Source organism: Balaenoptera musculus, chromosome 8 (assembly GCF_009873245.2).
Source record: "Balaenoptera musculus isolate JJ_BM4_2016_0621 chromosome 8, mBalMus1.pri.v3, whole genome shotgun sequence".
Classification (NCBI taxonomy): domain Eukaryota; kingdom Metazoa; phylum Chordata; class Mammalia; order Artiodactyla; family Balaenopteridae; genus Balaenoptera; species Balaenoptera musculus.
In genome coordinates this window covers 96271795-96297392 of record NC_045792.1, presented here as the reverse complement: position 1 = coordinate 96297392, position 25598 = coordinate 96271795, and the positions used below count along the sequence as shown (strand labels likewise).

Sequence of the window (25598 nt, the reverse complement as noted above, 5' to 3'; positions counted from 1 at the left end):
CAGTGGTTTTACCCACCATTGCATTTGCACCCTTAGTGCAAATGTCAACCCAGTAAAAAAGGCAAATAACATTTTAGTATTATCATGAAAACAGTATTCACCTTGTGGATCCACAGGGGTCCACAGACCACACAAACGTTCAAATGGCTGCACTGGGATGGTTTTAGTGCAGAGAATCCTATCACAGAACAGAAGGGCAAAAGCCTCATCTAGTCAAAGCCCTATTTTCAGAACTAGGGATTTTGAAAATATACGAGCCAAGAAATGACCTATGCGGAAGCCTCTGCGTTAGGCCATGAGGCCCACGCCTGGGAGGCTGACAAGAGCAATGGAAGGGAGCCTAAAGGATGGCCCAGGTGTGCTCACCAGGTTTGCCAGCTGGTCAAGCACTTCGTTGATTTGCTGGCTGTACACAAGCCCAATATGCGATTTTCCCATCAGGCGCCTCACCTTCTTCCGGATATCATTCTTATTTACCTGAAAAGCCAAAACAGGATCTTAATAACTTTCCTCCTGAGAAAAGTAGAATTCTAAAAGACCACATCACTGAGGATAAAACATTCAACTGTGTGTTCTGCCAACAGTCTGAGAAGAAAAACCCTGGTTCTGTCTCCAGGTGGCTTCTGCAGAAAAGTGGCTCTTAGGGAAGTTCTGGTTTAAGTGGACGGGGACTCATGGGGACACATCCTCCCTAACCCCCCAACCAACACCATAACATTCACCTCTAAAAACCCCTGGGGCTCCTCAGAGTGTGATTCTCACATAGTAAGACTTAGGAGTAGCAATGTTCTACACTCAGTTGTCACCAAGACACCATCTTAGGGTTAAAGATCACCACCCTTTCCCAACCAGAGTTAACTGGCACCCCTGGAGTTCAAGAGACCCTTAAACAGAAAAGGAAACAAACCAAGAGTGCATGCAGGGTATTCTCTGCATTTGATCAACTAATCCCTTCACATTTAGAGAGGCTGGGAGAACAGGAGGAGGGGAAACCCAGGAGCTCATTCTCAAAACAACTCTCTTCTACCCACCAAGTCCCTTTCAGAACGGGACTCTTCCATTTGGTAACACAGTTCTCCCACAGCTATAAAAACCAAGTATAACCAAGTCAAACTGGAACCTACCACTGCTTTTTCAATGAGTAGCTCTTTTTACATCTATGGCAAAGTATATATGATAAAGGACTAATGCTGAAAAGTAAATTCTGAGCATTCTTTCCAAGGTTTCAGAGCCTACTACTTAAAAAAATTTTTTTTTCCACTGTATTCTGTGGGGAGTTCTACAGGCATCCTAAAACGATTCAGCAAAGGAAGCCCATTTAAAATTCAAAATAAACAAGTGGCATGTAATCATCAATCACCTTTACAACATTCCTTAGCACAACAGCCTGGCAGCTTCAGATAAATGGATCATGTGTGAGCTGCAGAGAGGCCTCAGACTTTCAATGAAGAAGAGAGCCCCAGCAGGATGCTCTGACTGCTTCCCAACTGCCCCAAGATTTAGGCAACAGGAACAAGCCTTGCCCTCCAGTATCAGCAGTAGCTGGGCATAAGCAAAATAGACGTTACCTTCATCAGCAGCATGTAGGAGATGAGGTTGTGCAAGAGCGTGGCCAGCAAACGATCTTCATCATCCTCTAGGCGCTTCCGGTCATGTTCTCCTAGGGACAGGTACCTGAGCGGGAGACCAGGACAAGTCAGCCCCCAGGTGGGAGAACACAGAATTAACTGGGAAGAGGCTGAATTTGCATTTTCCCAAGGGTTTCTAAGCCTCATACCTGTCTATCATCTCCTGGGGACCCTGGTCCATACCCATCCCTTCTCTCTCCAACATCACAGCATCTAAGAACGCATCTTCCCAGAACTGCATTTGGTCCCATAAAGTAGAACGCTCTTTGCCTGTGTGGAATAGAGTTTTTTTAGGGGCTTATATAACGTATAAAGAATATGGCTGCCAAACTAAAACAGAGTAAATTCCAGAAAAAAGGAAGTCATCACAAATTCCAGGGCAAAGGAAACACGAGACTCTTCACCCCAGATCTAACAGTCCTGCCACCAGCCCCAGCTGCCTCCAAGTGAGGCCCCATCCCTCCCGAGGAGGAGGGATGAACAGCACACAAAGAAAGGTGGTTACTTATAGAAAAGGTCTCCATAGCAGCATCCTCTAACTGGTCCCACATCGATCCTCTGTCCCTTCCTGCCGATTTGTGAGCAGGAAGGACCATGGTAGCAAGAAAGTAAAAGAAGACAGAAAGACAGAGGCTGTTGGTTAATACCAAACTTCAGTCTCTTCTAGTTTTCACCCACTGTTTTTTTCCCCAGTAAGTCGCTTGCTTCAGATATAAAAATGTCCTCTAACATCAGCACTGAGATCCGCAAAAAAGCCAAGCAGCTACTTGTTCAGGGCCACCCTCTCCCCGGGCTGAGTCCAGCTTCCTTCCAGTGCAAGTGGCCTTCGCAGTCTATTTCTCACCTAGGAGTCCCTCGTAGAGATAGACTCGCTGCCTTACATCTTCAGAAAAGCGAACTGGGCTGCCCACCAGCTTCCCCTTTACACTTGGCTTCAAGCTGTGGGCTTTACCCTAGAGAGAAGAGGCAATAGGTCAGCTGCCAGAGGTAACAATGAATAGGGGCAAAGTAAACCAAGCAGCTCATTAAGAGGCTCACACACTAGGCACCATCATTAGTCACATATATTCCAGTAGCCCTGCCTTTGCTACTCTGCTTGCCTCAATCAGAAGTCAATCTGATAATCCTGCTTTCTGTTACTGCCTCCCAAAACATGCAATCAAGTTTTCATTTTTACTTACCTTTAACCTTTAGTCTCTGTAAGACTCTTTCCTCTTAAAAAAAAAAAAAAAATTAGGCAAATTCTCTGTAGCAGCGTGATGCAGTGAAAAGAACACTGGGTTTGAAGTCTAGACTGACCAACGTTCAGATCCCTGCCTCTTACTAGCTGTGTGATCTTAGGTACAAAGCCTAGCTTCTCTGAGAGTCATTTTCCTCACCTGTAAAAGGAAGGTTATAATACCTACCCGATAGGACTATTCTCATTCAGTAGGAGAAAATACATATAAATCACTTAACAGTGCCTGGCACATGGTTGGTATTTGATAAATGTTAAGTCTTCTCTTCTACCATCTCTTAGAAATATCTTCCCACATAGAAATACCACTAACTTTATCTACCACTTCTGCAATATTAGACTTTCTATTCATTCAAAAAAGATCTTTGGCTGGGTAAGAGGTAGTTTTCATGCCTGCTTCACAACACATGCAACAGCATAAGCAAAGAAGCCACTGAACAAAGGTTATTATTAGGCAATACCTAATTAGTGTGTCCAAATGCCAGCTTCCTGGTTCACAGCCCAAGACTTTGTTCAATGAACCATATTAACCTAAGATAATTTATTTCTTACCAAAATAGCCCTTTTTGAGCCAAGAAATTTAGCTAACTGCTCTCAGCAACTCAACTGCACAAAGAGCCCTTGCCCAGAAGTACAGGAAAAGTACGAATTTGTCCCAGGACGGTGCCCGGAAAAGTAGCACACAGCTGAATGGCTTCTTGCAAGACTGCTACTCCATAACATCTATCTCAGCCTCCAGAATGGAAGCACACTAGAAGGATTTAAAATACTCTTGGGGCTTCCCTGGTGGCGCAGTGGTTGAGAATCCGCCTGCCAATGCAGGGGACACAGGTTCAATCCCTGGTCCGGGAGGATCCCACATGCCGTGGAGCAACTAAACCCATGCGCCACAACTATGGACCCTGCGCTCTAGAGCCCATGAGCCACAACTACTGAGCCTGCGTGCCACAACTACTGAAGCCCACGTGCCTAGAGCCTGTGCTCTCCAACAAGAGAAGCCACCGCAATGAGAAGCCCGCACACTGCAACGAAGAGTAGCTCCCGCTCACTGCAACTAGACAAAGCCCGCGCATAGCAACAAAGACCCAACTCAGCCAAAAATAAATAAATAAAATCAATAAATGTATTAAAAAAAAATAATAATAAAATACTCTTAATTAAAAGGGTCTGTTTAGACTCAGGGAGAGTTAAGATCCATTAGCTTGAATGGCTCTGCTGACTCTCAATCCTATCCCCTACCTCCACCTTGGGATGTCACTTGCTCTATTAGAAACATGTATACAGAAGGCCCTGGGGGTGGGAATGATCACCAGTGTTAAATAATTTATTTCATTTAAATTTCATCTTCCATTCTCCCCACAGACCAAAGAGAAGAACCTATGAGCTCGTGTAGAAAATATCCATTCTCAACTCTGCCTAACCAAGTGGTGAGTGTATCAGAACCCTTAAAGCTGCCTAAAGAGGCCTGTATACACTGAAGGGCAGTGGGTCTAAAGGCAAGGACTAAAAAGAATTCATTTAATTCCAACTGATCACTGGCTTATTGTATAACCTAGGGCAAGATCTTTTTTTCCTAAGGCTTTGTTTCCCTCACTTGGCAGAAGAGATTAGTTGTAGCAATATACTGAATTGCAAACTTCTTGAAAATGGGAATCATGTCTTATCATCCCTGTTTCTTCAGTACAGAATCTGGCATTTAGTAAATCACTTAATAGATGTTTATTAATGAAGGAAAGCTTCAAATAACTGTTAGGAATATACTAAAATGAAATGCTATTTTAAGGTGCTATATAAATAAAGCAGTGACCAGAAAAAACCAGACTAGTCCATAAAAATAGGTAGACTGGTACAAAATGAGAGCTGCAACTGCCCTGATATTGCTATAAAGGCATCACTTTGCTTATTTTAAACACGGGGGTTAACCGCCACATAGGAGTCGAAGCCCTTACCTGACTGGGCAGGAAGCCTAACTCATCAATGATTCAGGAGAAGGTTCTAAAAGCCCCAGATCACGGAGTCAAATGACTCTGAAAAAAGCTAACTTAAGAAACATTTTCTTTAAAGTCAAATATATGAAGGTTATCCATTCCTTCCTTCCTCTTTTCCTTCTAATTGCTTCCTAACTTTTCATCCTTTTCTGACCCATCCCCATCCCACTGAAAAAATGGTCTTCTTTTGTTAGTAAACAAACTTACAAAGATGGCACTGGTGGCAGAGTTGGTTTCAATTTCACTATCAGACAAAGTGCCTCTGGAGCCTGCCAAGTGGGTGCTGCCCTCACCGCCTGGTCCGTCACCTGCATTGCTGCTCAGGTCACTGTCCGCTCCAAGGGTCTCTCCAGAGCTATTACTCACCTGGAAAGGAAAAAAAGGTGGTAAGGGATATTCCCCAGGATGTGTCCCAGAAATGCCAAGCTGCTAGAGCTCTCTGCTACCATAAAAAAAAGTATCCAACTTCAAAGGTGTGTCAGACAGCCTCTGGAACTACCTTCTTTACAAGATGAGGAGAAGCCCTGGGTGAAATCTCGGGGTCTGATCCCACAAACAAAGACCTATGACAGGTAAACATCTCCACCAAGAGAACCAACCTGACCTGAGACTAAGAACAGCCCCCAAAGAAGGGAGTAGCCCCCTTTTCCAAAGGGGGACCCACACCCCACCCACCAAGATGCCAGCGTGGTGTTCCCCTACCACGGTGCTAACTTCAGAGTCCTGACTTGAGCTTCGGATCATAACGGCTGGACTCACACCAAGGACAGAATCTGGATCAGTCCTCTGAAACAAGACACGCGGACTCAGACACATGAGGGAGGTGTCCAGTCTAGTCTCAGTTTCCCTAAGAAATACTGTATCTTCTCCCTTCTCTCCATCCCCACCCTTCTATTGTCATCCCTAGATAGGTCATGAAAAATGAACATTTTTCCTGAATATAAAATATATATGACTTACAGAGTGAGAAAAATAACGAATGTTAAAGAAGTACATGCTCACTACAGAAAATACACGAAAGAATAAGGAAATAAAAATAAGCCATAAACTTACCACCTACGTTAATCTCTGTTAAGTCTTTAGCATATTTCCTTTCAGTCTTTTCTATGTATGTTTTAAAAATAAAATTTGAATCATACTGTATATAGCTTTGTAAACACTTTCCCATGTCACCACATTTTTGAAAATACAGTCATTAACGGATACTAATATTGTATTACATGGATATATTACACTTATTTCATCATTCCCCTATGACGGGATATTCATGTTGTTTCAATGCTGTCATTTTGTTCTGTCTTGATCTTAAAGAAGTATTCTGAGATAGCAAATTTTTAATGCTCGCAATCCTCAACAAGGCTGTCACAAACCTGGGGACCAGATGTCAGGCTCACACCACTGTCTGCGCTGACTTGGGACTTTCTCTCCTCTGTCTCACCAAGGTCGAAGGCGGGTTTGATTACTTCAGGCCCTGAGTAGGGGAAGACTTGTGTTACTCATTACAAGAGGCTAGGGGCAGGCTGGCGAAGGGAGTGGGACAGCAGCACAGCCCGGTCCCAGACCAGTTCAGCATGTCCCAGTCACCTTTCCAGGGACTGCCACCCACTCAGGCCGCACTGGAAGAAGTCCCAGATGCCTTAAGAACCAAGTAGGAAAAATTAAACCTGGTCTCAAGGGGTTCTGCAGCCATCTTCTCAACCTGAGAAAACTCTGACCAAATCATCCTAAAGCAGAAAAGCTCCACAAACAAACATCTGAACCACATTCCACTGTACTCAGAATCAGAGCTTCACTCGTGCCTAAGACCCTTTAAGGGTCCCCAGGTCACTCTGCTTCCCAAACAAATATGTCTGAAGGGGCTAGAAAAGGAAGAGCCCAGTGAGATTAAAAAACACCAGCTGCTTCAGCCGACGCTGCCTACCCCCACCCTGCAGCTCCTGTGTTTGACATTAAAAACCACCCCCATTATTTCTCGCCCGCCCACAATGGTATGGCAGAAGGACAGAATGACAGAAAGCAAGAAAGCGTGCCTAGGCAAGCCACCAGAGAGAGTTGGGAAGCTACAGACTCAACACGGAGGGAGAGCAACCATCTCTGCCAACTGTGCCCACAGGCCTTCTAATGGGGGAGGGAGATATCAGCCAATGAGGGGCACTGAAATAGGCAAACATTCTCCCCACCGACTCGGAAGCAATAGAGAACCAAGCTCTAAGGGATTTTACACAGCAGATGCCCTGATTACTGCCTGATTACTACAGGGGAGGGGAAAGAAGCAGCCTACGCCCATGTACCTATGAGCACATACCACCTACCTGCTTGCGTGCCAAATACCCCCCCCAGGAGCAAATTTGGGGTGGGGCTGACAAAGGGAGCCTGCCCCAACCGGGCCTGGGGAGTTGGCAGGTATGGGAGACTTGGGAACGGGAAGGGGCATTTGTTCCTTACTCTGTTTTTCCAAAGCTTTTTGCCTTTTCACTTCCTGGTGCTTGTTCCACAATTCTACCCCAGATGCAATGTGAGCAGGAGAGAAAGACAGAGAGAGTCAGAGGCTGGTCAGACAGACGAAATGGAAACCCACCCACCCAAGCTGATTCAGTCTCAGGCACAGGATTACAAATCAAGAGATAAAAAGAGATCTTCATTGCGGGGAGGGGGGTTAAAAAAAATCAAGAGATCTAACGCCTTCCCCCCAGGTCAAGAACTAAATTCCTATCCTAACCTCAATGTGGCAGTAAAAATCCCACAGAACGTTAGAGCTGGCAGAGCCTTTAATCAAGCTCCTCCATTCTGGCATGAGGAAACTGATCCCAAAGAGGCTGGAGCACTTGCTCAAGATCAGGTAACTCAGGACCAGTTTAAACTTCCACCACACCACGCTCTCTGCCAAATGAGCTAGGCAACAGCAAATTTTAAAGATTCCAGATAAGACAGATGATTACCTCAAGCAGCCAAAGGGTTTCAGAAGCATAAGCACAAATCTGTTTGACTCACTGGATTGAAGAGAGGCCACTCAAGGTAGGCAGTTACCATCCCTTCTTGTTGCTACCAAAACAACCCAGCTTACCCTCAGCAGCAGTGCCTGCCCTACCAAGAGACCCATCTTAGCCAGTTGTGTGGAAAAATGCTTCCGGTAGAGGTGACAGAGAACACTAAATGGTCAAGAGCATCTTAGCAGGGGTTAAGAAGAGAGAGTACCGATCAGAGCAATTCTCTTCCTGGAAGAACTTTAGAGTCTACTTAGTGCAATCTCCTTGTTTTCCAGATGAGGAGATAGAGACCCTGAAAGGGGAAATGATTTGCCCAAAGTCACTTTCCTAGTTGGGGGCAGATACAGGACTAAAACTCCAGACCTCCAGACTGGCAGGTCAGTACATTTTTCTAGAACATCACAACAGGTAGGAGAAAAGCATGGTTGACTGCCTCTAGGACAATATTTTGCTGGTTAGAGAAGCACAGCTCTCCTAAGAAGGAAACTGGTTCCTCATTACCATTTATGGGAGCAAAAGGCAACTGCTAATGGATGTGGCAAAGAGGCATCGGCTAGAAGCACATTGCCCAGGGACCTAGAACCCGAAAAAGAAAGACACAATCTAGATGACTCAAGGTCAGGTAGGGAGTGAGTCAAACAGAGGTGACACCCAGAGAGCTCACCAAGGCTCTGCCTTAGTGGGAATGGAGAAACACCAAATGTAAGCAAGGTCTAATCAAGTCCAGTAAGGACATGTTTAAAGAAAAGCTGACTCAGAACTCTGTACCTCGAAGTCCAGAACCCAGGGAAATGGGGTTGCTGGACATGCCCCAAAGGAGCAAATTCGAGGGCAGCATAACGGTTGGATGGGGGAAAACTGGCTTTAGAGACCCAGACAGTCACAATTTTATAGCCCAAAGATGCATCTATAAGCTTCCTTATAGCTTCCAGGAGCTCATGTGGCCTCTCCATTATGTGAAGAAATCCAGATGTAAGTAAAAGAGAGGGACGGGAGTACAGCTCAGACTCCTGCACTAAGCCTCGCTGGGCCCTCTAAGCAAAACTTCCATTCTTCCTCTAAGATGTAGGTGAGGGTGGCTGTAAATGAAGCATAAGGGATAGAGAAGTATAAAGAAATGCCATTAGAAAAGGACACAAATCTATCTTCCTGTCTACAGAGCAAAGCATGGGGAAGAGAAAGGCGGGATTCTGGATGAATTGAAAGAAGGGAGGGACATTAAGAAGCCAGAACTCCTCTGCCACACCCAACATGATACACACCGATAGATGCCACAAAGTTCTCCTCCTTTAGACTTCTGGTGTCCAGTTCCTTGGGACTCTTTCCTGAGGCACTTGGTGCCCGAGGTCCCAGCTGGGGGACTCTCAGCTGTGCCATGGCCTTTGGGTCCCCCCGCCCAGCCAGGCCAGGATCCTTGCCAATTGGTGTATTTACACTCTCCGTTGGACTTCTCTTCCGCTTGTCTGGTTCTGAGGAAAAGATCAAATATAGGAAGAGGTCAAAAGAGACAGTGAGTGAGAGTCAAGGTGTGGGAATGAGATGGGAGAAGCAAGGATAGAAGAGGATGTGGAAGGGAAGAAGTGCAAGGAAAGAAAAGCTGACATCACTCTTTTCCATGACAGAAAAACACCCACTACATACATACACGCACTAGAAAATAAAATCCCAAAGCCTAACAGGAAGCAGCTTGACACTGGGAAACTCGTCAAGGGGCCAAGTTCATGCTCTTCAGAGAAGAGTAGGAGAGCTGTGGACAGCATGCTGCCTTGCCGGTCCGATCCCTACCTTTACTATAGTAGTGGGTCTGGGCGATCTCCAGAAGCGCAAAGATGCTGGCCATGCCACCCAGACCAGCGTGGGTGTAGGACTGCTCCAGACTGAGGACCGTGCACTTGAGCAGGTCTAACATGCCCTTGTACACCTTCCGACTGATCTCCTGCAACAATAACCCGGGGGCGAGAGTTGGGAGAACTGCGTGTGGCGCCCATGTCCCTCTTCCCAGTTGATTCCAACTCCCAACCCCCAGCACTGACCACATCTGGGATGATGTCCTGCCGGGCCTCGTCCTCTGACTGCACCGTGCGGTTCAGCTTGCTCAGGACAAAGACTCTCAGCTGCTCGCTCTCCAGCAGCCGTCGCACCTTCTTCGTGTTGAGCCAGCCAACTCCCTGGCCGTCCAGCACGCTGTGCACCACCTCCTTCAGGAACTGCTGGTTCTCACTGGGGGGTCCAAATACCACTTCTGTGGTCATCGGCTCCTTTGCAGAGCATCTCCCTCTTTCACCAGACTAGATGTTTGCCTCCAGGGGCAAAACACAAAGCCACGTCTCCAAACATCCAAGTCCACTGCAAACCCTACCTCTCCAGACGGCCTGGTTTGCCCGAGTCCCCACCACTGCTGTTACGCTCTGCTCAGCACCAGGAGCTATTACTGCCGCGTGGGGATTGAGTCAGAAGGGGAAGGGATTTCATTTACCCACTGAGAGCTTCCCTCCCACTTTTGAGCATCCCTAGTGTTTGGTACAAGGATCACTACCTCTATCTGAGGACTTTTAAAACAGCTCTGCCATTTATTACCTAGAATTGCTGGATCGACCCTGAGGTGATGGAGGCTCTCTTTTCACTGTTGGGCTGTGTTTAATGACCGATGACTTCTGGTCCACTAAGGCTCTCCTGTTTCCTACAGCCAGGAAGGTAGAATGAGAGACATCACTACTGTAGTCCAGTAGCTGGTGTCAGCACAGCCCTGGGTAGCCGTGTTCCACACCCATTCCCTGGAAGGGCTGGGTGAGGGCAGCACTGGGGCGTCACACACAGGTAGAAACCAGCCATGGCAATGTGGAGGAAGTGGGGATGGAAACTCAGGCCACTCCACATGCACCAGCAGCGCGCCCCATGGGCAAGCATGGGCATCCCGGGGGACGGGGCAAGGCAGGTCACTCGAGTGATGCCGCTTGCTCCATGAGGAGGATGGCCCTCAGGCAGGCACAGTAGATGCTAGGAAAAAAGATCATGCATAGCTCACGGGCAAGACCCACCTTCACCACTCCCGGGGCCGGCTTCAGTAACAATCTCCATTAGAGTATTTAGCCCAAATACTGGGACACAAAATACACAATTAGTAGGTGCACCATGATACCACAACCCTTGTACCCCTCAATGGAGCTGTAAGTCAGATAATCTGAGCATTCTCCCAAAGCTTAGTGCACATAACCTTAGTTCTCAGCCACCTCACAGCTGGAAGCCAAGTGGCCAGGAGACAACTGAGGCTCGAGGAAAGACCATCCTTAAGACTATGGCCTCTCAAAGTCAGAGGCAGGGTAATAACACAAGGAGCCTTTAGGTACTAAACAGGCACATGCATGAAAGGGGACCATTGGTTTTCATGAAACATCTAGCACAGGGGTCCAGGGGGGGCTGCAGGTATGCAGAGGTAAGAGACCCAACTTGTAGATGCTGTCATGGGAAGAGGGGTGGGGGTGAGGATGGGAGCTGGATGGGAGTGATGAGTGCACCAAATGAAGTGAAGCATCAGCATGCAATGAAAGCATTTCAATTGCTCTCCCCTTCAACTGTATCAAATGAAAGCCAGAGACGCTAACACCTTTCTATCCCTAACCTACTGAGCCTGTGTAGACTCACTCTACAGGGCTGGTTAGCTCCCTACACCACTAGCTATGATGTCCTTTTGCCCATCTATCCTATGTTCCCATCCCCACCAAAGAACATTCCTTAGATTCCTGATATTTTTAACATTGGGAAGAGAGGTCAGTTAAAAAATACATGAAGCTGCTTCTCATTGTGCTTCCTTCTGTGATTAAATATTTCAGCACAAAATCCAGAGTAAACAAACAGAAGTCAGAGTAAATTCAGAAGAACCCTTCAGGGCTTCCCTGTTGGCGCAGTGGTTAAGAATCCGCCTGCCAATGCAGGGGACACGGGTTCGAGCCCTGGTCCAGGAAGATCCCACATGCCGCGAAGCAACTAAGCCCATGTGCCACAACTACTGAGCCTGCGCTCTAGAGCCCGCGAGCCACAACTACTGACGCCCGTGTGCCTGGAGTCCGTGCTCTGCAACAAGAAAAGCCACCGCAGTGAGAAGCCCACCCACCGCAACATAAGAGTAGCTCCCGCTCTCCGCAACTAGAAAAAGCTGCGCACGGCAACGAAGACCCAACGCAGCCAAAAATAAATAACTAAAATAAATAAATTTATAAAAAAGAAGAACCCTTCAAACTGCCAGAGATCACAAATGAAAATCAAATAAGGTCTTAATTGCCCCTAGAAGCCAACCAATGCTACCAGGCCCACTCATAGGGCCTAAGTTGACATGAAGCCAAAGAGCCTTCTTGACTCTATAAACACTGCCAGGCTCTTCACAACCATCCCCTGGGGGACCAGCTCTTTAGGACGGAGTTTGTCCTAAGTTCATGTGGTAGGAACCTGGCAGACGACTGGTGGCAGCTGATGAGCCCCTATGTTAATTACGTGCCTCTGACAAAGGTCCCCCCCAGAAGCAGCAGTAATCCCCCAGTTGCCATTATCCTATATAACAGGGCCTTCTCTTTAGCTACAAAAGACAGTTTCTATCTGAAAACCAGGAAGAACTCATGATGTGCAGTGAAAGTCATGGGAAGCGATATGAGAGGCAATGGCCGGATCAAAGGATTCTTCATACATGGGGCTCCTGACAAGCACCCACAGGCCTGAAATATTTCCCAGAGAATCTTGGCTTGGCAAAAGGAGGGCTGGAGTTACCTTTCAGACTGGGGAAGGGTGTGGTCTTCTCTCGCGCTCCTTTGGTAGGCAGTGTGAGATTTGAAAGACTGAAGCTCGTACTGTGGTTCCGATACAGGCTGCCTGTCAAGGGGAGCGAGTGAGAGCAGTGAGTCAGAGGGATAAAGAATCAGAGCATTATGCTCCAATGACCGTATCATCATCTTCACCCTCCTCCTTTTCAAATGCAATTCCAGAACCTCTGACCTCGCTTAGAAAGGATCACGCCTAGCTGGGGGCAAACAAAGGGGCCACTGCCAGGACTGCTCATAACCCCGTAACAACTTTCTCTGACTGCTTCCCACGATAACATCCAAGTCTCTCCTCTACTGCTGACCCAGCATGAACGCCGGCAGTTAACGTGCTTCCGGTCTGATGTTGGTGCTGTCCCTCCTGGGCTTCTAAAAACCTCACCATCACAGTTATCCCCCATGTTCGCTTTCTCCGGTCCCTAGTCTGTCTTTAGTCTTTAACTGACACCACCCCTCATTTCTGGTAATATTCTCTATGCACAAGTCAATGTCACATAGATTTCAAGGCGCGTTCATGAAAAAGTCCTTTCCCAGGCAAAGAAGATACTAGATATATACCCAAATCAAATTTGACCAGAATATTTCCACAAAATACATGTACAAGTGTATGATTTTTAACATAATGATTATTTTTCAGTTGAACAGCTAGCTGTCTTACCTGAAACAGACTAAAACCTCCAGGTATAAAGATAACGACTAATCTGTCCCTGTTCTTCGTTGACCTCCCCTGAAAATACCTTATTCAGTATCACCCAAACGACCTGATCCGGAGCTTGATAATGCCAACCCAGCCCTATATCTGAAGCTCTAAGCCATATCTGCCACGGTCAGGCCCTGCTGGAGCGAAGATGGGACAGAAGCGTGAGAGAGCTGAAGGCACTTACTGGCAAAAGACATGATGCCCCCGAAGCCCTCAGTGCTGTTGTTGGAGACGGTGGAGGTGGGCGAGCTCGCTCGAGAGTCTGACTCTGCATCTGAGTCACTTGCCAGTTTCAAGCTGTTGGGCCGCAGCAGCTTTTGAGCCCTTGAATGCACAGTGGCACCTATAAGCCCCAGGCAGGGGTACCTAATCTTGGGGGGGCGTGTGGGCCTGATGCTACACTGCAGTCACCTCTCCCTCCCCACAATTTCTAAATGCCTAGATCAAAGCACGACCCTCTGGGGACGCAGGACCATGAGAGCCTTCAGACTGCTCAGACTTTCTGGTTAACCCTCGCCCAGGGTCCACTGTAGTGAGGTCCTTCAGTCACCCATCTAGAAGGCGACCCCAGGCTCTCACCGATTGCCACCGACATGTTGGCTGAATCGGGGAGTGTAACTTTCCCCCTGCTCATCGTCATCTTCGTCAGGGGGAAAGCCGTACTGGGGCTCGAAGTATGGATTGTCATAGGTTCGCCGGCGCACTGACCCCTCTCCAATTTCTGTCTGACGCCTGTCCACGTTCGCTTTGCCAATGCTGGGAGGCACGCTGGGGAGGGACTTGGAGACGCCTACTGCTGCCTTATCATCCATCTCCGTTGAGTCGGCACGTTCCTAGGGGACATATTAAATGAAAAGGAGTCACCTGGTGCCCTATGATGCCTTCCTATGTTCTCAGTTCAAGCCAGGCCTGTCAGGTTCCTAGCCTAAGGAGTATGTGAGAAAAGATCTTTGTTATACCCCTGTTCTCTATCTCCACAAATTATGCAAAGGGGATCTCGGCTAACCCCTGAACAAAGCTGGATGTCCTTCTGGGGTCAAATTGTATCTCACAGGCTCTGAACTATAGGATCTACGGAGAGGAAGAAGGGGGAAATGTGGAGAAAGTAGCAAATGAAGTGAATAGCTTCATCCTAGCTTTCCTAACAGAGCTGAGGCCCACGTCCCAAGTAACAGTCCTCACTCATCCACTCCTCCAAGTCCTCACGTACAGAACTGGCTCCATGGATAACGGTGCTGGGGCTACTGCTGGCGGTGGTGCTGGAGCTGGAACGCAGGGGGGGGTTTTCCTGAGAGTTCTCGCTGTCTGGGCCAGGTTCCTCTACTTCCTTCTGGCTCTGCAGCTCATCAATAGCTACCTCGCTGGCGTCCCCCAGTGCCGCGTGTGTCAGAGGATCCACGTCTGCCAAAACCCAAGGATTATATGTATAGCTGATTGACTTTGCTGTACAGTAGAAACTAACACAACATGGTAAATCAACGATACTCCAAGGACTTCCCTGGTGGCGGAGTCGTTGAGAATCCGCCTGCCAATGCAGGGGACACGGGCTCGATCCCTGGTCCGGGAAGATCCCACATGCTGCAGAGCAACTAAGCCCGTGTGCCCACAACTACTGAGCCTGAGCTCTAGAGCCCGCGAGCCGCAACTACTGAGCCCACGAGCCACAACTACTGAGCTCGCGTGCTGCAACTACTGAAGCCTGTGCACCTAGAGCCCATGCTCCGCGACAAGAGAAGCCACTGCAATGAGAAGCCCGCGCACCGCAACGAAGAGTAGACCCCGCTCGCAGTAACTAGAGAAAGCCTGCGTGCAGCAATGAAGACCCAGTGCAGCCAAAAAGATAAGATAAAATAAAAAATAAAAAAAAACTATACTCCAATTAAAAAATTAATTTAAAAAAATGTTTTTAATTAAAAAAAAAAACAAGGATGGCAGGTACAGACCATACCATCACAGAACCCCAAACCCTGTCCCAAGCTGGCCAATTTCTCCAAGTACACTTACTAGGAGTATCACCATTGATGTCACATTTCATCATCTCACTGACAAAGTCACCAAGGGAAGAGTAAGAAGAGCTCGAGTCATCATAATCCATACTATCACTGCCGCTGCAGAGTGAAGAGCAAAAAAATAAAACAGAAAGAAGGGGCAGGGAGAAGAATCAGCAGTCAGCATTAGGAAAAATAAACAGAGGAGCACTCTTAACTCAAGGCCAGGGAGCAAGATAAAATAAGGAAACTAACACAAAACAATCAACCAAAATATAACCCAAGGCTTCAAGGACTGATGTCTAAATCCTATGAAATTCTGCAATTGCGCTAAATAACGGCTAGCAAGAGCCTCTTAGACTTCAAGGACTGTCTTGCTGCCATAAGGGGCTGCTCACCTGTCATCAGTAGGGTCAGAGTCAGAGTCGTGCTCCGGTGGCACGCTCAGCGCCTCAGCCAGATGGGAACTGCTGTCATACACTCGATAGTGGACAGGCTGCAGCTGGTGGGTGTACCACTTCGGCTTGTCGCCTATCAGGGCTGGATCGAACGTGTCTACCCACGGAGGAAAAAAGGAGAGAGTCAGCAATAAGGGAAAAAAGCAAGCAAAACCTACAAGAAAGGTGGGAAAAAGTCTAAAGCAAAATCAGAATGGCAGGGGCAGGTGGAAGATTAGAAAGGGAAGAAGCAAAGGGAAGAGCCATCAGGAGGACAAACGCAGAAGGTGGGGCAAAGCAGAGGTCGGGGGACTCACTGTTGTGAATCCGCTGAAAGGCATAGTTGGTGGGGTTGAGGATCCATTCTCCAAAGTACTCCACAGCCTGAGTCCTGGCCAGTTTCTCAGCAAAAGGAGTCTGCCGGGGACGTGAGGCTAGAAAGGAGCCAGCTTGGAAAGCTACCACGGGCCGCGGGAAGAGACGCAGGGTACGTGTGTGCATCTGAAAGCCCTGCAGCACGTTGGGGGAGTTGAAGAAACGGACCATGGCCACTCTGGGGAAGAAGGGGATGGTGAGATGACCCGAGTCCCTCGCCCTGCAGAGCAAGGATCCCTGCGACCCGAGGCCTCAGACCACCTCCCACAGTCATCACTTAACGGGTTTCCAACAGCAAGGGGGGAGGTACCTTAAAGAATCATCAATCCCCTTGTTCACGCAAGGTCTAAGAGGCCTGAGAGTATGATTATTTCTTCTGTTTGCTTTTACTAAGGTGGCAAATGTAACCAAATATGATATACATTGTATACATAAAGAACCTCTGGCTCAGGGAAGTCATCTGCCCCAAGGTCACTGAGTGAGCAGAGACCAATTTAAGAGCCTGTGACTGTGGGGTTGGCTTGGCTGTACCTGGTTGCGACATCCACAGAATCCACATCGTTGCCATAGATGAGTGGGTTGAATTCAGTGGAAGGTGTAGACTGCAGGTCATTAGAAGGCCTTCCCAAGAGAAGAGGGATCTCCTGGCCTTCGTGGAATTTCTCCAGATTGAGGATGGGCTGGGTGTTGAGACTCATGCTGGCGAGGGCCTGCGGAACAATAAGAAGTCCCTCAGAGAAGGCAGATTTCTGGGGCAGCCAGCCAATCTCAATTCCTAGAAAAGAACCTTCATCTTTGAAACAAGAATCCAAATATATTAACCTTTAGAAAACAATCTGAATTATGAAATCTTCAGCTTAAGCCAATCTGACTCAAGGCAACTTGATCAAACCTGAAGTCCAAGGCAACAGTTTTCAAATTTGTTTTAGCTACAAAATCTTGTTTTTCAACTGAAATCTATGTAGAAATACAAACAAACAAAACATGTAAAAGTAAAGCTTCTCTGAAGGACATAAGGAACCCAGAGCCTCATATGCTCAGGGGTCCCAACCTAAATCAACCCTCAGAGGCTCCACGGGGCAATTTGAAAACCACTGGTCTAGCCCAGCAGTGTTTCTTAAATGTTAATGAGCATAGGAATCACCTGGGGATGTTGTTACACTGCAGATTCTGATTCAGTATACCTGAGGTGATTCTGCACTTTTTAACAAGCCCAGGTGATGCTAATGCTGCTGGTTCATGGACCACACTTTGAGCAACAGGGGTCAGAATACAGGATCTGTGAGCCCAAAAATCTTAGCTCCTACAAACATTTAAAGTCCAATATCATGTATCAACCTCTCCATCTCATTAGTCATACTAAAGCAATCACCAAGGATGAAAAACACAGCAAAGGAAGACAGCTAGAGAACTTTCTGAACTTGCAATCCTCACCAGACTCTGCAGTAACAAGATATCGTATTACATCAGTAGTGATGAATCAAGTGAAAAAGAGAGAGGGATAATACAAAATCATCCATTTATATCCAAACAGATTTCACCTAGAGGTATTTCTTTTAAAAAAATTTATTTATTTATTTATTTATTTTTGGCTGCGTTGGGTCTTCACTGCTGCGTGCGGGCTTTCTCTAGTTGTGGAGAGCGGGGGCTACTCTTCGTTGTGGTGCGTGGGCTTCTCATCGCGGTGGCTTCTCTTGTTGCTGAGCACAGGCTCTAGGCGCACAGGCTTCAGTAGCTGTGGCACGCGGGCTCAGCAGTCATGGCTCGCGGGCTCTAGACCTCAGGCTCAGTAGTTGTGGCACACGGGCTTAGTTGCTCCGTGGCATGTGGGATCTTCCCGGACCAGGGCTCGAACCCGCGTCCCCTGCATAGGCAGGCAGATTCTTAACCACTGCACCACCAGGGAAGTCCCCACCTAGAGGTATTTCTAAGAACTGAGACAACACAGAGAGAGATTCCTGAAGACCCTTCAAATGACAGATTCCTAAAAAGAAATACAGAGCTGTCTACTGGTGGTCCTACATAACACACACAGCAGCGCAGAGGACCAGGGCCTCATCACACTTTACCTTCAGGTACTGTGTTCGGCATGCAGAAGAAGAAGAAAATCAATCAATGAAAAATGTATTTAAGGGTTTACTCAAAGAAAGGAATTTTTGAAGAAATGATTCTGTAGGGACCAGAGATCAATTCAAGAGGAAAACATAAAAGGAGCCAGATTATCCAAACTACTAACTCCCTCCTGTAACACTGAGAGAATGCTCCAAGGCCATCAAGAATGGCAGATGGGACAAGCAGCAGGAAGTGAAGGGTTGTTTTACACAGCATTACAAGGATTAGAGGGTGGGAGGGGACACACAATGAATTAAAAGGAATCTAAAAAGCCCTTTTTGAGATTCACCCTGCAACCCAGAAATGGGATACATCTCTTTTTAAGCCCACCCAAGGCTAAGAAAATCTACTCCACTTGAAGTCTGAAAGGAAACTGGCTCTTACAATAGCTGTCCCCCTACAGCAGCCCTATAGCCACTACTGCTCCCCTTCCTTTTCGTCATTCTTCACCTACCTGTTTTAAATGTTTTTTCAACTCTAATGATTCTGGCTCTGGCAGGATAGGTAGCACTTCTGCATTGGTGGGGGCAATCACCTGCACCAGAAGAAAGTTAAAAGGCATGACCTTAGAATTAGTTGCTCCAAAGTTTCTCTTACATAAAGGTAAGCAACAAGAATAGGAAGTTATATATACGGTATTATTATATATATGCAAACACATATATCATGTACACACATATAAAATACACACATACACATGTATATGACACATATACACACCTGCAAGGAAATATTATACCTAAATGTTATTGGTGACTATCTCTAGATAACAGGATCATAGTTTTTATTGACTTCTTTATACTTATTTGCATTTTCTAAAGTTTTACAGTGAACCCATATAAGGGCTACCTACCGAAGTTTCAATGTACTCACACTGCAGAGTGTTAATATACTTTTTTAAAGTCTGCAGTTTCTTACTAGAAACTACACTCCCAGAAAGCCATTAGATGACCTACACCATATCTAATAATCCTGCAACCGCAACTGCCCTACTGCTCTTGGAAGATGTGGGGAAGCATTTAACTCCAGCAAAACTAAATCTTGTAATTCTTTGAGTCCTAACCAAGGGTTTGTTAAGCCAATAGAGTAAAAGCAGTATGTTTTAAAAAGTTGTTTCAATGAGTCTCATAACAGCAATCACCCACAAACTTAGGAACTTCCTGGCAGTAATCTAGAAAAACAGAACACAATCCTATTCTAGACCCTACAATGCCTCAGCCAAGAGCCTCACCCTGCTGCTGTCCAGATCCACCAGCCATACATCGTCAGGCATTTTGAAGTCCAGTTTGTAGAGGAAGAAGCTGGCAGGGACCCCGATGATGTACGGTGTTGGAGCCAACAGCAGCTGTGGAAAAGACAAGAAACAAAACCAAAACCTACTGCGATCATATATTGAGTCACGACTTTTCCTAGATAAGGAAAACGCAGGTCCACAATCCCTCTTCCAAATCCTTGAAGGCAGATGTGTTTCAAAGTTCAGAATTTTTCAGATTTTAGAAAAGTAATAGTGCGTATTCTACATATTATGTAGCACCTGCAGTGGTGTAGCCAGCAGCCTGTAATCTATATACTAACTGTGATAAATAAAAAACATAAATAGCATAGGTTTTGCCACCAGATCAGTTCAGATTTTGTAGACAAGTAAGTTATAACAAGGAATTCAGGACCAGTACTGATTTACAACTTCTCTGGGCATTGAGCCTTCGCCCTCAGAGCTGGACAGAGTTGGAACAGAGGTGACAAAGCCAGAAGACACCTTGAGACTCACCTGTTCTGCGGACGCCATGCAGGTGGGCAGCAGTGGGATAACAGGAAACATATACTCCAAGGGATAAATCATTGCCACAAATGCCATCACAGACATGGAGAGTGCGTTGTAGTCTCGGGACTGCAGCACCACCTGCAACGAGCCACACCACAAGGGTTACCCGACAGGAGAAGGTTTGTGAGAAAACAGCTTCCCACGCTACAATTTAGTTTCTGTTTCACCAAGCCTACGGCTCTGGGAGTTTAGTTTCCACACTTATCACTGCCTCATGCCTCACCCTGCCTGCCGCCTCCCAGTGCAAGCACTGCAGTAATTCTCCTTTGAATCACTCCTTTGTCATCCTAGTTCTTGCACCCCCAAATCCCAGGGTCACTCACTGGAACAGAACGACTGAAATTTTCAGAGAATTAGGCTGGTATAGTTAAGGAGATTTCAACTGAGTGTCAAGCCCTCTGAATATATCCCACAGGATACTAGTACCTTAATTCAACCCACACCAACCGAGTACCTGTCGTATACCTGGTATCGTGTTATCTCCTGGAGACAAGATGATGAAAAAGATGTAGTCCCTAACCTCAGAGAACTCATGGTCTAGCTTCTGCCACATTTCAAAGCCCTTCCCCTAGAACAGTCTAGAAAGCTGGCCCTCTCACCTTGTGTTCTAACAGGATGCAGGTTAGCACCTGAAGACAGGCATCCACACCCAGAAGTTCCAAGGGGAGGTGCAGTGGGAAATCCACTAGGGTGAATCGAGAGGGGTCTGGAAGAGCAAAGGTCAGAGCTTGCTGGAGCTCCTGGGGCAGGACCTCAATGTCCACTCGCTTCTGCCCTGAGACGGGTACTGGGGAGCGCAGCAATCGATAGATCCAGGCCTCGATCTCTCGAAGGTCGTGCAGAAGGGCACTTGACTTCTCCTCCACTAACAACGATCCGGTGAAGATGCGCCACATGGTGTCCCTGAGCAGCAGACAGCAGGAAACAGACACATAAGCACTAGGAGCTGACACCCCACTGCAGCCCAGCGTAACCATAGAGGGTCTAATGACAGCAGCTGGAGAAGCCCACCCTTTGGTCTCAGCTAGGATCACAGGGTATACATAAGAGTAATGACAAGTGCAAAAATGTATACATAGCAAGGCTTATTGTCCTGCCCATCGTGAAACACCAAATTCCTCAGCATCACTCCAAACACGATCATGGAAGGAAGTCTAACTCTGCAGTAGTCTTTTGCTTAGCACGGATTAACACAAAGTGCTTAAGGAGGTCTGAAGGAGCTCAGGCTTTAGAGGAAAATTCCTACGCCCCTCACAAGCCAATTACACCTCAACCCTAGATGCCGCCCCTCTCTTCTGAGCATAAGCAGTGAACCGTACCTCTGTATGCCTCGAGGGATGCCCAGTTTCTTGCCCAGCAGTCGCTCACTACAGCAGTCCACCAGACGTTTGAGGGTGTACAGACACTCTCGGAAGGTGGAGAAGAAGGGGTAATGGCTGAGCACACACAGGGACGTCAGAGTGCTGTTGCGGGAACGGCTCTCCGCCTTGGCCCGGCGTCTGCCCCGAGGAGACTGGTTCACATCCGGGGTAGAGTCGGCACTTGGAGGCTGCAGGGACGGGCCACTCTCCGAGCTCTCGGCGCCAACCTCTTCTGAGATGCAGGTGGCATGGGGTCCTTCCTTCCCACGGGGCCCTGCCTCGGCCTCCCCCTTTTCCTTAGGCATGCGCTTTTGGAAGGAGCGGTAGAAGTTAACACAGATGCCATAACGCGTGACTCCAGTGTCCTTGTCGGTGAGAGTGAAGACAAAAGAGGTGTCCTCGCGCAGGCTCATGCGCCGTTGCCGCACACTCAGGCAGCCCTCCGGCTGGCAGAAGAACACGACGTCCGGGGGCAAGGGAAACTCGGCGTGATCCTCTAACGGGTATCGCCGTAGCAATTCTGGAGTCTGGGCCACGCTATCACTGCTCGGGTGCCTGGAGAACAGAAAGACAAATTCAGCAGCCTGAAGGGACAGAACGCCCTTTCAAATTTTAACCGCAGTCAAGAAATAAATGCTCTTTTGGATAAAGAAACCTAGCTGCAGGACCTTGGAAAACATGCCACATTTAGCTATAGGCTAAATGAGGTCTGTGCTGCCATGAAGATGCCCACCCTGAAATAAAAGGAAAATGGCGACAATAAAATTATCACTAACACCTTGAGATGACTAGCATCTTTCAAGGTGTATTAGCTAATGAATTCCCAAGAGAGCATATGTAGAGACAGAAGGAGCACAATGTACTTTTCCTTTGTTCGAAATAAGGAAACTGAAGTGTATAGAGTATATTTGCTCAAAATCACAAAGACGCTAGTTAAGAGCAGAGTTTTGCTCTATCTCTGTTCCTCCAGGCCAACACTCTCAACCTACCTGTTTTGTTTCCCTTACTGGCAGCAAGGTTCCCACCAGGGTGAAATAATAGAAGAAGAAAGAGATATGCAGGGCTTCCCTGGTGGTCCAGTGGTTAAGACTCTGTGCTTCCAATGCAGGGGGCAAGGGTTCAATCCCTGGTCAGGGAACTAAGATCCCATGTGCCGCATGGCATGGCATGGCCGGGGCAGGGGCAGGGGCAGGGGCGGGGGCGGGGGTGGGGGCGGGGGGGCGGGGTGGGGGGAAGAATGAGATATGCAAAGCAACGTGGAAATGGGGAAGGGAAATCATCACAGATTTTGTGGCTATCCCAGATGACAAGACAAAAATCAGTCACTTCTTGGTTACCTGGCCCCTACGATCACTAGGTAGTCAAGTAACCGAGGACAGGACTTCTTCTTTTGCACCATGGTTCCGATTCATCAGTTCATCTCAGAGAAACTTCAAGGCACCAAGTATGGAATCGATGTCCCCAGGAGGAATTCTGATATTATCTGAAAATCCAAGTCTAATAGGAAAAAAGTACTGATAAGATCCATTGCTGTGCCTAAGGGACTCATCCCTCTCAGCTTCAACCCAGCCAGGGACATAGGTCAGAAGATCTTCCATTTTAGTACTAAAGATAGGAGAACATGACACTTTTCCTAGCCTAGAGCTCTGTCCAGGCTTAAGAGCTCACAGAGTCAAATGTCAAGAAGTAGGATAAATAATGGTTCACCTCTCCATCCCTACAAACCAGCTCATTTCCAGCCTCACCCCTGGGGCTGTTTCTGTTTCTGAAAAACAGGCCCAGTCGGTCTAATCTGGACTCAGTTATTATGATAACAAAAATTAAGTCACTTTCAGGACTGCTCCAGGGTGGATCAGGATCAAACCAGACTCTCTAATCAGAACTAATCTGCACTCCTAGCTCTAGGTGGAAACCTAATTATTCTCTGTTCCAACATTCTGCATTCAGCTTGATGTGAAATTACCATATAGTCTATACAGTTAATTGCACTCAGACAGTAACAACAGCTGGCTACTCTACCCCATGTGACCTCAAATGAAGAATATCTATGCCCCAATTGCTTCATCTAAACCATTTTTCTCCCCTCTTCAAGCAAGAAAGGGGTCCAGTGGCTACTGCTACTGGCTCTGCCCTTGGTGCTGAATCACAGTGTTCCACTTATATTCTGGTCCCAGGATTCGAATTAGTAATACAATATACACAGATGAGGCCTTGTCCTTCTTTACCTTACAGAGATTAAGAATTAGATGCAGAAATAACAGTATTCCTGCAAGGACAGGGAGAGGTGCTCAGAGGAATTTCTAAGCCATAGTCCAAAAATTAGAAAAAGCTTACATGTCCTAACTGTAATTTATTTCCTGTTGGGTCTCCATACACTCCTCCAAACAAAATGTTTCACTCCGTGACAAGGTTACTTTCAGTGCTTCCAGTATTCCACCTCTGTGCTCCACACGTAGCCACACTAAGACCTTGTTCACTACACACACAGAGAGAATCCCATTACACGACACACACCCTCACACATCACTCTCTTCTTTGCTGCTGCGTGCACTCCCATACATACAACGTACACACTCTCTGTATGCTTAAGGCTCTATTTGATTTAGATGAGAAGCTCTATCTTTTTTTCTCTCCTACTTAATAATTAAAAAAAAAAAATTTTACAACACCTCTCAAATCCTCAAAATACTTCTCCCTCCTTTCTCTTGCTCCCAATAGAGGACCTGCAGGTAATAGGATTCAGTTTTGTCTCCATAGCAACTCTGGCTCCAGCACTATTTATAGCAGAGCCACCGCCCCTCCCCTGCTTGGGGACCGCACAGTGCTATCAGCTGCTACTCCAGAGTTGGTCAATGCCCATAATAATTCATTCTCCTTGAATCTAGAGACACCTCTTCCACTGATAGCACCGACTGATTGTTAGGTCATCTTCTCCCCCATGTGCCTTTAGTTTGCACTTTGTCTTAATTCTGGATTTTGATAGAGATATCTCCTTTCTACACAACGAAAACCAAGTTCCCAAGCTTGCAAAATACTCATTTCTAGGCATCACTACCACCCCAAAAGCCCTTTGGGCCTCTCCACTGCTACGGACTCATAAGCATACTGCAGAACGTGAGGCACTGCAGTATGGACTGTTAGAGAGCAGAGTTCAGCTCCTCCCAAGCAGAATGAGAAGGGGAGGGAAACACAGAAATGAAATGGGAGATGGGTAAAAGCATAATTCATTCTCTAAAGAATTATATGGAAAATGCCTAGTGAGAGCCAAAGTATCTTAAAATAAAACAATTTACAGGACCAGAGCTCAAGGCTAAACCTTGAAATCTAGGTTTATGTTGAAAACCAGGAGCCCTTTCCAAATAAAAATCTCAAAGATCACACCTGAAGCATCTTCTACTAATATGCTAGGCATCAGGCCTCTATCCTTGGTGGGATCCCAGCCCCCTCTCCACTGAGAATCACCTGATAAAACTGAAATCATTATCATGCACTACAGTGCTCACCTCCCTCCAAAGCCACAAGGACCCAGAGATCTTGTGACTATTCTAGCCACTAGTGACAGGATGGATTTTTAGTCTCAATTTATATCTCATCAACAGCCACTGCCTTTGGTTTTTCAGATTGCAGAGATAACCAAGGCTTTTCTTCCCATTCTCTCCCCTCTCCCCTCCTCACGAAGACTCTAAATTCTCTCGCATTACCTATAACTCACACTCTGTCTTCACATCCACCCACTCTGCCTCTTGCCTCAGCTACATTTACTAACGTATAGATCCTCGTTCCTAGCCCCTACAATTCCAAAGGCATCAAGCTCAAAACGCATACCTATCTGCTGAAGTTCTACACAACTACCATCCACTCCATCCACCGCTTTAAATTATCTATGTCTTTTCAGCTTACAAATGGCCACATTAACCAACCCTTTGGATTCGCCCCTCATTTTGGGCAGGATGTCATAGTAAAACCACAGGAACCAGAGAGCGATATGACATCCTTGCTGACGTGAGCACAACAGGAGGCTCTCTCCCCTCCACCGCCTCCCCAGGCAGTGACCTTGCAAGCGCATCAGCACAGACTGGTCCAGCGCGGGGAAGAATGAGAGTAAAGAGGCAGGCAATAGGCAGGGTTGGGGAAGAGGGGAGGGCAGGAACAGGA

At 47.1% G+C, this 25598-nt stretch overlaps 1 protein-coding gene across 50 annotated transcripts in view; it reads right to left on the bottom strand.

The window, feature by feature from the left end:
- MADD (MAP kinase activating death domain) overlaps positions 1-25598 on the bottom strand; it is a 39479-nt gene that overhangs the window by 13017 nt on the left and 864 nt on the right. For 3 of the 50 annotated variants that reach the window (XM_036860253.1, XM_036860257.1, XM_036860284.1), the window contains exons 1-28: positions 22781-22842; positions 21402-21998; positions 20682-20985; positions 20029-20160; positions 19492-19605; positions 18715-18795; positions 16680-16858; positions 16091-16326; positions 15735-15891; positions 15353-15456; positions 14559-14749; positions 13928-14181; positions 13533-13672; positions 12599-12700; positions 10879-10938; positions 10418-10520; positions 9874-10060; positions 9626-9776; positions 9103-9309; positions 7299-7352; positions 6224-6324; positions 5556-5639; positions 5061-5219; positions 2473-2581; positions 2134-2196; positions 1778-1898; positions 1569-1674; positions 367-477 (exon numbers count right to left, since the gene is read on the bottom strand). In XM_036860253.1, coding sequence (XP_036716148.1) covers positions 367-477; positions 1569-1674; positions 1778-1898; positions 2134-2196; positions 2473-2581; positions 5061-5219; positions 5556-5639; positions 6224-6324; positions 7299-7352; positions 9103-9309; positions 9626-9776; positions 9874-10060; positions 10418-10520; positions 10879-10938; positions 12599-12700; positions 13533-13672; positions 13928-14181; positions 14559-14749; positions 15353-15456; positions 15735-15891; positions 16091-16326; positions 16680-16858; positions 18715-18795; positions 19492-19605; positions 20029-20160; positions 20682-20985; positions 21402-21998; positions 22781-22842 — 4269 coding nt within the window. Of the gene's footprint in view, positions 1-366; positions 478-1568; positions 1675-1777; positions 1899-2133; positions 2197-2472; positions 2582-5060; positions 5220-5555; positions 5640-6223; positions 6325-7298; positions 7353-9102; positions 9310-9625; positions 9777-9873; positions 10061-10417; positions 10521-10878; positions 10939-12598; positions 12701-13532; positions 13673-13927; positions 14182-14558; positions 14750-15352; positions 15457-15734; positions 15892-16090; positions 16327-16679; positions 16859-18714; positions 18796-19491; positions 19606-20028; positions 20161-20681; positions 20986-21401; positions 21999-22780; positions 22941-25598 lie in introns of those variants that run through there. The other 47 variants (XM_036860300.1, XM_036860274.1, XM_036860275.1 and 44 more) reach the window with 34 other exon arrangements.